Source organism: Puma concolor, chromosome E4 (genome assembly GCF_028749965.1).
Source record: "Puma concolor isolate L17-30 chromosome E4, mPumCon1.1.hap2, whole genome shotgun sequence".
Classification (NCBI taxonomy): domain Eukaryota; kingdom Metazoa; phylum Chordata; class Mammalia; order Carnivora; family Felidae; genus Puma; species Puma concolor.
In genome coordinates, this window is record NC_141683.1 from 14,527,761 (window position 1) to 14,541,902 (window position 14,142).

A 14,142-nucleotide genomic window follows, 5' to 3' on the forward strand; every position below is an offset into this window, starting at 1 on the left:
TTAGAAATGGCAAAACAGGAGCAAATACAGCTTAAGTAACTTGCCCACGTACCATGTTTGCAGTGTGATGCTGGTATACCTAGAACAATTCTTCACCATCCTCGTATACGTCCTATTTGTCTGAATAAGATACAATATCACGGGAATATCTAAACAGGAAAGACTATGCCCGGATAGGTTAGCCAGCCTGGATTCCTGTTGTATATACCTCCCATCTTGACTTCAACTTTTTCTCCAATGTCGAGATTAGATTTTTCAAGTTTTAGGCCCCAAAGGGGTAAATAGTAGATGATTTATCTACCCCTTTAACAATTTGTTTGAAAAATAGAACTGAGATTATATTTTGTAATTTACTGCTACAGAAGACAAGTTGTATACAATTAAATAATAAAAATCCTCAGGAAATGAATATATCTTTTGTGCAAATTGTTCTTGTAAGTGGTTTATATTATATTTTTTATAAAATCGTTATACCTGAGAGTTTCTATCTCCTTTTCCTGACTCCTCATCCACACACAATTTTGAAATTAGGGGCCAAAAAGCATAAGTATTGTGGCACTTATGATGTTAACCTGCCTTTTAAAATTTGATTCAGGGGCGCCTGGGTGGCGCAGTCGGTTAAGCGTCCGACTTCAGCCAGGTCACGATCTCGCGGTCCGTGAGTTCGAGCCCCGCGTCGGGCTCTGGGCTGATGGCTCAGAGCCTGGAGCCTGTTTCCGACTCTGTGTCTCCCTCTCTCTCTGCCCCTCCCCCGTTCATGCTCTGTCTCTCTCTGTCCCAAAAATAAATAAAAAACGTTGAAAAAAAAAATTAAAATTTGATTCATTTAATGGATAAACCACATTTATAATTTAGATACACTTTTATTACTTTTTACCTTATTATGATTTATATTTAAAGTGAATTTCTGGTTTTTAAGATTTTAAAGGTTGAACTAACACGTTTTACAATTAAGTCCTTGATAATGAGAATATTGAATTACTGATATATTGAGCTATACTATTTGTTTCAATGTATGTGGTTTGGTTTTTTTTTTTTTAAAGACCTTAAAAATATAAACTATATTTATTCTAGATCATTTCCTTTTTTCTGTAGTTTCTTTCTTATTTATTTTTTTAAATTTTTTTTTCAACGTTTATTTATTTTTTTGGGGACAGAGAGAGACAGAGCATGAACGAGGGAGGGGCAGAGAGAGAGGGAGACACAGAATCGGAAACAGGCTCCAGGCTCTGAGCCATCAGCCCAGAGCCTGACGCGGGGCTCGAACTCACGGACCGCGAGATCGTGACCTGGCTGAAGTCGGACGCTTAACCGACTGCGCCACCCAGGCGCCCCTCTTTCTTATTTATTATTTGCATTTTCTTTGGGTCCAAGAAATGGCATAGTGGAAAATGTGCATTTTTTAAATAACTGCCTTTTTTTTTTTTTTTTTTGTCTTTTATCTTGAGGTCAGTTCCATACTGTCAGGTTTGTTTGAGTCAGGTTTCTATTTCGACAATGAGGGATCAAAGCAATGGCCAGTGTGATTTTGGCCAAGCAACCCATTAATATTAGTTTAGCTCTTTAGCATTTTTATTTATGGCAAGCTGGAAACCTTTAAAACATCTTTGATAATTTGTCCTTTACCACCACATTTGCTCTGCTAGAAAGGTAGCCAGAAAGTTAAAGCGTATCTGGCTTGTTAATGTGGCAGAAACTTTGAAATCAGGGTTGTCTAAATTTTTAGTGAAGCCATATTTTTCCTGTTTTTTTATTCAGTCATTCATTGGTTTGTTCACCCAACAGATCTCTTTTTAAAAATTACTTATTTATTTATTTATTTATTTATTTATTTATTGAGAGAGACAGAGTGTGAGTGAGGGAGGGGCAGAGAGAGAAGGAGACACAGAATCCTAAGCAGGCTCCAGGCAATCCTAAGCAGGCTCCAGGCTCCAAGCTGTCAGTACAGAGTCTGACGCAGGGCTTGAACCCACACAGTGTGAGATCATGAGCTGAGCCGAAGTCAGCTAGTTAACTAACTGAACCATCCAGGTGCCCCCCAACAGATCTTTTTTAAACATCTGTTGCATGTCAAGCATTATGCTAGGTACGTGTAATTAATATTCAGTTGTCTTCATTCTTATTCTAAGAATTCAGAATATATTATATATTCAATAAATATTGAATAGTTAGTTACCATGTTTGAGCAATGAATGAGACTCCTCTCGTCCATATTAGAAACTTGCCTAGATATGCTCTAATATATGCATGTTGACAAGAATTGGAATGAATTATTTTTTAGACTCTGAATTATTTTTGTTTGTTTTATTTAGACTTTGACTTTATGTCATTTACACAACTTCTTATTCAACAATTTGTGTTTCAAAAGTGATTAGAGCGTAAAGTTTTGAATGACTCTTGAAGTTAAATGAAGTTAAAAACAGAAGAACCTTCAAATTTAAATAGCAAATGAGCTTGCCTTATTAACTCACTATTTGGAAAGTAGAAAAAGACTTTTTTCTAAAGCCATGAATGATTTTTTAAAATTTAAGTTAATTTTTAATTTTTGGCCTAACTGCTAGGGTTTGGAGGAAAGAAAGCTTTCTGCCTGTTCCTGTGGTAACAAAAGTGACAAAATAGCAGGTGCCAGCAGCACTTCCAGTCAAGTTCAAGTCTGTGGAACCTTTGCTTCCATTGGCAATGAACTTTTCTGTTTGGTGGAGAACCTGTGGCTCCTAACTTGGTGGAATGACTTTCTTTAATTTATTTTTTCTTGTATCTATATATTATTAAGTTAGGAGTCAGTCAGAAATGCAGCATTAATTTTTAGGTTTTTTTTTTTAATATTCATGAAAATCTTTAAAGAGTGCATGAATGTCTTGAAATGATATGCAAGATTTTTGCTAATGTCTGTTATCCCCCCCTCTTCCCATGAGTCAGAGTGGTTCAAGAACTCAGAAAGGGTAAGGTCTGTGCTTTCATTATGATATCCTCAGGATTCATAAGGTGGTTACACCTTAAAAGCAGAATGATTTGATATTTCAGTGACCACCTCATTCATGTACAGAGGTTGTTAAAAGACGAAATAACTACTCTCACATAAGTATTCACTCTCATCCCACAGAATCCCTTCAAGGTAGAAAATATACCATTTTTATGATGAATAAACAGTCTGAAAATAAGTAATTTGTTTAGGGTCCTATAGCTAAGGAATAGAGTCAAATTTAGCTTCCACATTCATAGATTTGACTTTTTTTTTTTTAATTTTTTTTTTCAACGTTTATTTATTTTTGGGACAGAGAGAGACAGAGCATGAACGGGGGAGGGGCAGAGAGAGAGGGAGACACAGAATCGGAAACAGGCTCCAGGCTCTGAGCTATCAGCCCAGAGCCTGACGCGGGGCTCGAACTCACGGACCGCAAGATCGTGACCTGGTTGAAGTCGGACGCTTAACCGACTGCGCCACCCAGGTGCCCCCATAGATTTGACTTTAAAGCTTGTGTTCTCTAGTTTCCTCCCAGCCTTTTCCCCTACCTAGAGAATTCTGGTCCATGTGCATTGCCTAATATTAATGTAAAGTTATAATTAATCACTTAACGTTTCATAATAAGTTCCCCTAACTCCACGCTACCTCTTTCAAGAAGAGAGAAAAGGTTACTTCTGATTAATGGTTTAAGTTAGGTAGGTCAAGGAATTTCTAAACTAGCTTAAATGTTAACATTTAATGTTAGGGTTATTCTATATTTCCTAAGAAATATTTCCTCAAGGTATATAAAAGGAGATACTTCTTTTAATCATTTTAAAGGTTACTAGACTGAGATAAAGACTTATTTTGACAAATAATGTTACCATTAAAGAAGGAAATGTATAAATTCCTATGAGCAGTAGAAATTTTAATCAAACAAATCATATTTTATTGAATTAGGCATGAAATTAGCCCTTGATGTGGCATCTTTTTTTTTTTTTTCATGTTTAATTTATTTATTTTTGAGAGAGAAAGCAAGCATGAGCAGGAGACAGGAAGAAAGAGAGAGACAGAGAATCCCAGGCAGGCTCTGCACCGTCAGCAGAGTCCATTGTGGTGGGCCTCAAACTCAGGAACTCTGAGCTGGACGCTTAACTGACTGAGCCACCCAGCCAGCCCTGATGTAGCATCTCTAAGGCTCCTGTTTGCATGTTTAGGCACCCATTGTCATGATCTACACTATTATGTGTTAATTTTAATGTGTATTCTTTAGCTATTTACTTTTATGACCAAACAACCCTTCCTATCTTAAGCCAAAGCTAACATGAATATCAAAACATGTAATTCCAAGACTATTTTCTTAAGTTTGTGATCAGTCATAGCATACATTCGTCAGCATAGCTCTTGACTAGGTATTCCTCCTACATTGTTTTTGTACACATTGAATTTTTATTCATGCAGAAACTAACAATAAATGGCTATTTCCTTAACTTGCTAGAAGCCAATTAAGTAGTTGTGTTTAGCAGTGGGTGAATTAGTTTTAGCACTCCACTGCTAGAGTTACTTAAGTTTGTAGAAGAGATAATCCTGTGTTTTACAGAGATGAAGAGGAGAATTTTACCATGTATTAGGTGATAAGGAGCATTTGATTTCTTTTTCCTTACCTAGATATTTGATAGCTGTGGTCAGTTACTTTTTTGTTACATATGGAAGATTTTTGTTTGTTTTTAATGAAATTGTTGGGTTTATGAAGACACACATGTCTATCATCTTATTATGTAGTTATTTTTATCAGTGTCCAGGCAAGGAAATTATTCTCTAATTTTTCTGTACATGCTATATTTTATCCTCTTAGGAATAGTAGTTATTGCTAATAGAGTCTCCAAAAAGGAAAAGTCACTGATGGAGTAATTGACTGTCAGTTTTTGGGGGGATCAGTTTTTCTGGGCTTTCTTGGGCTTCTTTGCCGTGCCTCCCTGTACATTGTTGACTGCTATTTGAGAGCCCTTGATTCATCATTCAACTGCTAGTCCTGTGGGAACATGTGAGCATCGAGTTTGGACTAAGGCCACGTCCTGAGTCTTCTTTCTTGAGCAAGAAACATTTGAAAGAAAACTCTAAACTCAGCGCCAGGTTTCTACATTCATTGACCATCCTCACTCTCAAACATACGTTTTTAAGGAAAGCCTTTGTCTGAGTTAGAATTTGGTGTTAAGAAAGCCAGGGAGAACAATTTACTCATTTTATTGGATGTTTTAATAGTGCCTAGAAGAAGACTGACAAAACCTTAACCCTTGGCGCAAAATTCTTACCTAAAACTGGCATATCAAATTTTGGGTTGATCATACGTTTTATATTGCTCAGCATAATGCAGTACACCTGCGAAAAACCAAAATGCTTATCTGCTCAGGTCATGTCGTTTTCAAAATCCCACTTTAGATAGATAGTGGGACTATAATCTTACTCTATTTATTTGGAGTATTTGAAGAAAACTCTTAGTGAACTGTCATCTTAGATACTCTACCTAACGCAAACTATTCTCAAAAGATGTCATTTCCATTGAATTTCAAATGTAGAGAAATTGTTTTATAAATATGAATGTGATTCAAATTAGCTAAGTGGTAATTCACTAAATTTTACTGTTATTAAACTTTACAGCTATGAATGCTTAATAAACACGTTTTTGTACAGAAAAGTTCTGTATTTTCAGGTTCTTTCTTCCATAGGAAAAGTCTCATTTAAGAAAATATCTTGAAGATAAAGTGTTTCCATACCATGGTCTTCAATGTAACTGCCGAGGCAAAGGAAATAAATGAGCTATTGATTATGTGGTCTCTTATGATGACTTGATTTCTGTGAGGCCAGATGATGCCAGTTTTCCCTGAGAGATAGAAGCGAAGCAGCGTGACTGACTATAATATCACTAGCTCATTAACAAGGGTTTTGACTTGCGGGAGTCTGGTGAGTTGAAACTGAAGGGGGGAAAAGTGATTTTAACTCTGAATGTTGCGTATTTTCTTCTGTGTTGTTGTGAGGCTTTTAAAAAGTCTTTTTAAAGTAAATGTCTTCATTGGCATTCGTATCTGATCCCTATTTGAGTGACATCATGGAATAAATTGGGTTCTCTGGATAAATTTTTTTTTAATTTTTTTTTTAATGTTGGTTTGTTATATATGTGAGTGAGTGGGGGAGGGGCAGAGAGAGAGGGAGACACAGAATCCAAAGCAGGTTCCAGGCTCTAAGCTGTCAGCACAGAGCCCGTCGCGGGGCTCGAACCCATGAACCGTGAGATCATGACCCAAGCCGAAGTCGGACACTTAATCAAGTGAGCCATCCCGGCGCCCCTAAAATTTTTTTAATGTCTTTTTTTTTCTTGAGAAAAACAATACAAAGTCAAGTAAAGTGACAATTTTAGTGATGTTATCAAGAAATTTTGCTTTCATTCTTAGTAATACCGGTTCTATTTTCTTAAGCTGTTTGTTACAATAATTCTTTTTAAATGAAATTGATTGAAGACTTAAGTTTCAATGGATTGAATCTGATTGCTAATCTTTATCTAATGGTGGTAGGTCCACCACATTTCCTTTTTGTGGTAAAGCACTAGATTATTACTTCCAAAATAACCTGCAACTTTAGTTGTAGATGACATTCATGCATTGAGTTAATTTCATATTAATAATTAGACCTAGGCATTCACCCATTGATGAGAAAACTGCATCTCCAAAGAGTAAGTTACTTAAGAACCAGGTGATACCGAGTCTTCTTTTAGACAAAGGTCCTTATTCTGGTACACGTTAAGCTGGCGTCCAGTGAATTTTATTAAAGGTGCAATATTATATTCAGAGATCATAGGTCTTTCAGACTACATTTCTTCCAAAGAAATAGTATTCAAGGAAATGAACAAAATATTTATTGCAATAAAGGGAAAACAAAAATGTGATTATTAACCTAGAGATGATGGAGAAAAGACCCATTTGGCTTATCAGTATAGTCAGAATTGTAGCCCTTCTTTTGGCTTAATGCTAATTCCTACGTGACACCTATTTCTCATAACCAAATGCAGGGTTCTAAAACCTGAGTAATATATAGGACCCTTTTAGTGGCTTTCCAGAGTTTATTTAAAATATATACTTCAGTCACCATGTTAATTCAGAATGCTAAAGGAGATAGATCAGGAAAATACAATGCCCACATTAAATGAAAGACGATGTCGGGGCGCCTGGGTGGCTCAGTCGGTTGAGCATCCGGCTTCCGCTCAGGTCATGATCTCACCGTTGGTGAGTTCAAGCCCTGTGTCAGGCTCTGTGCTGACAGCTCAGAGCCTGGAGCCTGCTTCAGATTCTGTGTCCCCCTCTCTCTCTGTCCCACCCCTGCTTGTGCTCTGTCTCTCAAAAATGAATAAACATAATTTTTTTTTTTTTTTAATGAAAAACTGTGTCCATTTAGTTAATTGCTCACAATGTACATTTCACTGATGACTACAGCATCGGGGGCTTTGGATTCAACTGACTTCCACCACCTATACTGCCCTTGATTCAGGTCTCCCATTCCTCTTTTCTGTTCAAAAGAATATAATGCTAAGTGTGAGTCATTTGGCTTTACGCAGATATATATTAAATCTGTCTCAGAAATTAAAATAGTACCACCTGCTGCTACATCACTCATAAACAAATGCAAACTGGATACTGGAATTGTGTGGTACTAGAATCCCTTTCTTGGCTGCAGTTGGTTGAGCATTCAGGCTCTAGAACCAGATTGCTGGAGTTTGAAACCTGTTTCTACCATTTTCTAGGTGTGTCACTTTGGGCAAATTGCTCTTAATGTCTGTGTCTCTTTGTGTCTCATATACCACCTTATAAGGTTATTATGTGAGAATGAAATGAGGTAATGCATATAAAACAGTTAAAAATGGGCCGAGCACATAGTAAGTTCTTGTGTTAGAAGCTGTATGTGTGAATCATCTTATAAGTAGTAAATCCAGTTGAATTAAAATGTATGTTTGTTTTCAGATTATTCAAATGAAAACACAAAATGAAAAATTATTATAAGGAACTTGCAAATGCCTCAAATTATAGACTGTAGAGACTGTATAAACCAGGGTCAGCAAACTATAGCCAGCCATCACTTGGTTTTGTAAATAAAATTGTATTAGAACACAGCCATCATTTATGTATTGCCTAGGGCTATTTTCACCTTACAGTGGCTAAAGTTGAGTGGCTATGACAGAGACCTAATAGACTGCAAAGTCTAACAGTTTACTGTTTGTCCCTTTAGAGAAAAGTGTGCCTACCCCTACTGTAGATTTAGAAGTTATATAGACCTCTGTAGTTGAGGATATTTTGATCCCTAGGTCCTCCTGAGACTCAGAAATGATTGTTCATGATCTGTATAAGAAAGATACATGTTTGAATTAACTATACTGTTTAAAAAATAAAATTGGAATTTTGGGCTTTCCATCACCAACCGATCTAGAATCTTTGGGAGTTGGGTTTGGAAAGTGTCGATATAATTTATAAAAGTCTGTAAAGAATGCTTATCCTAGCTGACAAGCAGATCATTTTCTCACTGGTAACATAGTTTAATGGTTTTTGTTTGTTTCTTTTTATTTAAAAAATACCAAGAGACTGTCTCAGAATGAATTATAAGAAAAATGATGGGCCATTTTAGACCAGTGAGCCTCCAGTTTGAGTATGAACAGTTTCTGCTTGACTGAGTTATGAGATTAGTGTGGCCTAAATATATGCCTAGTGTCTGGTTAAACTCTCCTTTCACATATATTACAAATCTTGAAAGTACCTGTCAGTCTTTCCATCTCCCTCACATATCATGGTGGTGACTGGGTAGAGCGTGTGGTGAGTAGAGGATTGTACAGTTTCCTTCTTCACTTAGAAATTGCTGTGGGGGAGGGGTGGTTGGAGGAAGGCTTGAGAAAGCTCTCTCCATATCTGTTCTAGCAAAACTGGCTCTAGGGAAAGGGCAGGAGTAGACTAATGAGCAGGGATTTAAGCAGAAATAACTTTTCTATAATTACACAGTAAAAATAGGAAATTACTGGGATCTTTCATTGCTGATATTATGCTTACTCTATCTTGAAGTAATTTGTATGTTTAATAAAAGAACTTACATATGAAAAAGGAGCTTAAAATGAGTCAGAATATTTGAAACTATCTGGGATAGAAAAATTAAATAGCTTTTAAACATTTCTTTATAATAACTATTAATTTTAGATTTAGAGTGAATTGTCTGCTGTAATAAACTAGGTTAATGCAGTTAATACTATTTTCTTTAATTTTTTTTTCTTCTTTTTTTTTGAAAATGTAGGCATTTCAGTCGAACCATGGAAGAACTGGTTCATGATCTTGTCTCAGCATTGGAGGAGAGCTCAGAGCAAGCTCGAGGTGGATTTGCTGAAACAGGAGATCATTCTCGAAGTATATCTTGCCCTCTGAAACGCCAGGCAAGGAAAAGGAGAGGGAGAAAACGGAGATCATATAATGTTCACCACCCATGGGAGACTGGTCACTGCTTAAGTGAAGGCTCTGACTCTAGTTTAGAGGAACCAAGCAAGGACTATAGAGAGAATCACAATAATAATAAAAAAGATCACAGTGACTCTGATGACCAAATGTTAGTGGCTAAGCGCAGGCCATCATCAAACTTAAATAATAATGTACGAGGAAAAAGACCTCTGTGGCACGAATCTGACTTTGCCGTGGACAACCTTGGGAACAGAACTCTGCGCAGAAGGAGAAAGGTAAAACGCATGGCCGTGGACCTCCCACAGGACATCTCTAACAAACGGACAATGACCCAGCCCCTTGAAGGTTGTAGAGATCAGGACATGGACAGTGATAGAGCTTACCAATATCAAGAGTTTACCAAGAACAAAGTCAAAAAAAGGAAATTGAAAATAATTAGACAAGGACCAAAAATCCAAGATGAAGGAGTAGTTTTAGAAAGTGAGGAAATAAGCCAGACCAGTAAGGACAAAATGGACTACGAAGAGCAAAAAGTCTCAGACGAACTCATGAGTGAAAGGTGACTTTTATATTCTCTAACTATAAAAATATGTGTCTCCATTGTTTGTGCTTGAACGTATTTTGTATTTTAATTAATTCTATTTTAAAATAATTATAAATTATAATAATATAAAATATAATCATAGTGATATTCCTGTTTAACCATCGTTACATTTCTTTATAATTTATGGTGTTTAACACAAAACAAAATTGCTTATTTGATTTAAACAAAGTCTTTCCATTGTGTTTTAAAGACTTAATTTTCAGCTATAAAGAGAAAAGGAAATGGATTTTCAATGGGGAAGAATGCACTTTTGAATAACAGCACATTTAGAACTCATAGAATTGGATTTGTAATTATTTGTTTAATTATAGAGCTTTAGCTTTGGTGCTTTTTAGTGTCACAATTCATCAGTTTATTTTGATTCTTAAGAACCAAAAATTGGTAGCACTTCAACAGATATGGCTTGATCTTTTTAGAAGTCTGTGGAATACTGGGAATTCTGATCACTTAGGAATTGTAAAACCTAATTTACAGTCTAGAAAAACTTGATCTTGTCATTAGACAAATGAGAAAAACAATGATCCTTTGGCAGCTAGTCTCATGTACCTATTCTAGAAAGCAGATATACCACCATGATAATTGTTAAGTACTATTTTGACAACATCAAGAGGTAAGTGATCATTTTTCTTTTACACAGAAAATGCTACTGTAGGAAATGAGAAAGTATTGACATTGTTCATCTTTTTAGGCATGTTCTTAAAACCAGACTCAGAACTATGATCCAGAAAAGAAAAAAAACATTGCTTACTGGGAAAGAGTATTTGATTTTAATTTGTAAGACTAACCTCATCTTAATCATGTAGACTGAAGACCATGGACTTCATATATATGTATTTAATAATACATATTATTTTGTATATACATATATATTTGCTTATAAATATGATTACAAACATGAATAGGATCTGGTAAAATTTATAGGATGGGGCTTTTATTAGAGATGGTTTGCTATTTATGTTATTTTTCTAAGGAAGTAAAAATTATTCAAAACAAAAAAAATGTTTCAGGAAGGCTTTGAGAAGTTTATGGTATCTGCTTTTCTTCCAAAAAAAAAAAAAAAAAAAAGACAGCATTTTAATACCATAGTGAAAATTATTTGTACGGTAGTATTGAGCCATTGTGACTGAGGACTGCTAAGCTTGACTTGAAAGTGATTATCTTGCTCAGTTGCTAGGAGAGAGCGTATGTGTAGTGGAGACTAAGTATTCATTTCTGGATTATTTACAGATTACAGCTTTTTGGATTGATTGTTCAAGCCCCTCCTTTTACTGATGTCTGCCTTTTATTGACAGACATCAACCCTGGAAGAAAAATGAGATGCAACTCTCTTGATTTCTCTTCACTGTAAAAAATATTTGAGTATCTATTAGATATAATCAGTCTACCCAGCAGTCAACAGCCCAGGTACCAATTTTCAAAGAGGATGTTTTCACTCCTGAATCATTTTTTTAAGTATTTCTTTCTTTGATTTTAAACTTAGCCGTGTAACTATTTTTATTGTCACTCAGATGCATATTCTTTTCTGTGGGAAGATTGCTAAATAAAGGCAGTGCCTGTTCCCTGCAGCCCCATAGTTTAGAATAGCAGACAAGCAAACAATGAAAACGAAGTGTGCTGAGCGGAAAGTATTGGTCAGGGAAGATTTCCAAAAGGAGCTATGATTTAAGCAAGTGCTAAGGCATGGATTGTGGAGCAAAGTGGGATGTATTTGGTAAAGTACATGTAGTTCATTATGACTAGAACATAAAGTGGGGGTTGAGGCTACAGCAGTAAGCATGTTTTAAAGGCCTGGTAAGTAATGGGAGGAATTTTAACAACAAAGAAACTCAATTAGATTTACACTTTCTCAAGGTAACATGATCTCAGTAACAGTGTTTTTTTAGCTTTGACTGACCTCTAGTCCATCCTTAAGTGAGAGGTGAATTATGGCAGTGATAGTAAAGGGAAAAAAAATAGAACACTTTTAAGAGTTGGAATCAGTGGAAGGTTGACTGTACTGGGGAGGACAAAAGAGAAAGAGGACTCTCAGATGATGTCTTGTTTCAAGGATCAAAAATACGGGAAATGAACAGATTGGGGCACAGGGGATTGGGATTAGTGTACAAACACAAATTTGACCAGCATTCATGGGATATATTCTCTCTGAATACCATGCTATAAAAGTCATGCTTTAAAAAAGAAAAAAAAAAGTGGGAAGAGGTGTCCTTGGAGATGAGCCATAATGGCTGTCAGATGCTGAAAATGAAAAGCCCTGCTTCCATATAAGTTCTTGTGCTGATTTATCGGACGTGCTGACAACTACATGGTATACTCAGAGCAACTAGCTAGATGTCAATGAGGTGAAATACAAATAAAGAAACGTGTTGTTTAAAACACATGTAAAAAGATCCCAAATGAAGACCAGGGTCATTAGGGACTAAGAGCTGCTCTCAGAGGGGGAAGTCTGATTTCCTTATATATTTCAGAAGAGTAAGCAGGCAGAGAGAGAAGAGAGAAGATTGGGATGCCACTTGGAGAAAGAACATAAACAAAAGAGATAGGGAGAATTTAGGTTGGGATCATCCATATGGAGCCTTGAAATCTATATTTAATCCAAAAAGTATGGGGCAGTAATTTTAGGTTTTTAATAGAAAACATTTTATTATTTAATTTATGTGTATATGTATAGATATGCACATGTGTTTTATAAACATTTTCTTTTAGAATACTTTTAGTTTTATAGACAAGTTGCAAAGATAGTACAGAGAGTTTCTGGATATCCTATTCCCATATATCCTGCACCCAGTTTCCCCTGTTGTGGTACACTTGTGAGAATCAATAAACCAATGTTGACACATTATTAATGAAAGTCAATACTTTATTAGAATTCCCTTGTTTTTCTTTAATATTCTTTTTCGGTTCCAGGATCCCATCCAAGATATCATAATATTTTTAGTCAGCAAGTTCTATTTGGAAAAGATGAGCCTGGTTAGATGTAGACTATTTTAAAAGAGGTAAATCTGAACTCAGAAATGAGAAGACTATTGTAAAAAAAAAAAAAAAAAAAAAAAAAAGAGAGAAAGAAAGAAAAGAAAGCACATAGTTTCACAATCCACAATCCTTTATCTTTAAATCTGAATTCTGAAAGCTGTGAAAAACTAAATCATTCATTTGAGGCCAGACCTAACTTGAACTCTATTTAATGTGGATATTCATTCAATTGAAAAAAATATATAGTAATAGGTTTGATTCTGGAGTGCTACCCCAGACCCTTATTAGTCATTTAGTCATTTTAGAACATATCTTTCCAAAATTTGAGAAGTTGTGAATTTTAGATACATTTTGCCTCAAGGATTTCAGAAAAAGAATTGTGATTCAAGGTATATATGATAAGGCCACATATTAGGGATGTGTTGATATAGGCAGACAGGAAAGCACTAATGAAGAAAGTTAAAGAAAAAGGTACCAACTTAGAGTTCCTTGGTAAAATGTGCCACTTAACAAATTTTATGCTTTTTGTTTTTATTTATTTTTAATAAATAAAACAACTGAAATGATATTCTATATTCAGAAAACATTTGGGTTTAGATCTCATTTGTGGTTTTAATCCTGAACTCTCAATTTAAATATTTTAAAACAGATCAATTTTGTTTAATAAGTCAGGTTATAGAGTTATACATGTAAACAGGAAAAGTATAAAATTCACCTGAGGTAGTTTCCTAATTGGTTAAAATTAAAAATTACAGGAAGAAGAAGTATATGAGAATTTTTAAAGAAGATCATCAATTTTCTTTAGAGGAGAAGGCTGTTATTACATGATCTTGTTTTTGTGTCTTTCAACTAACTAGATTTTCATATAAGCATTGCTTCTGTTAGAACTAATAGTGACAGTTTATTCATGTCAGTCGAATATCTACTATTTGTTTTAATTTGTTTGTGAAATTTGCCTTTGTATCATACTTGAACTTCTATGGAAGTATGGGGTACATATTATTTTTACATACCCCCTCCTTAATATTGGCAATATTGAGTGTTTTGCTCAGAGGGATTTTAACTTTGACTTAATGGATTGTTACCGTTGTAAACTTTTTTCTTCCGTGCTAAGTAATAGAGTTGTTGTGAATTCTTAAGTAATG

General features: G+C 35.3%; 1 protein-coding gene across 3 annotated transcripts in view; it reads left to right on the forward strand.

Moving 5' to 3' along the window:
- Nucleotides 1-14,142, forward strand: part of GPATCH2 (G-patch domain containing 2) — a 177,641-nt gene that overhangs the window by 2,087 nt on the left and 161,412 nt on the right. For all 3 annotated transcript variants that reach the window (XM_086693314.1, XM_086693315.1, XM_025927819.2), the window contains exon 2: nt 9,266-9,982. In XM_086693314.1, the coding sequence (XP_086549440.1) occupies nt 9,266-9,982 (717 nt within the window). The remainder of the gene's footprint in view (nt 1-9,265; nt 9,983-14,142) is intronic.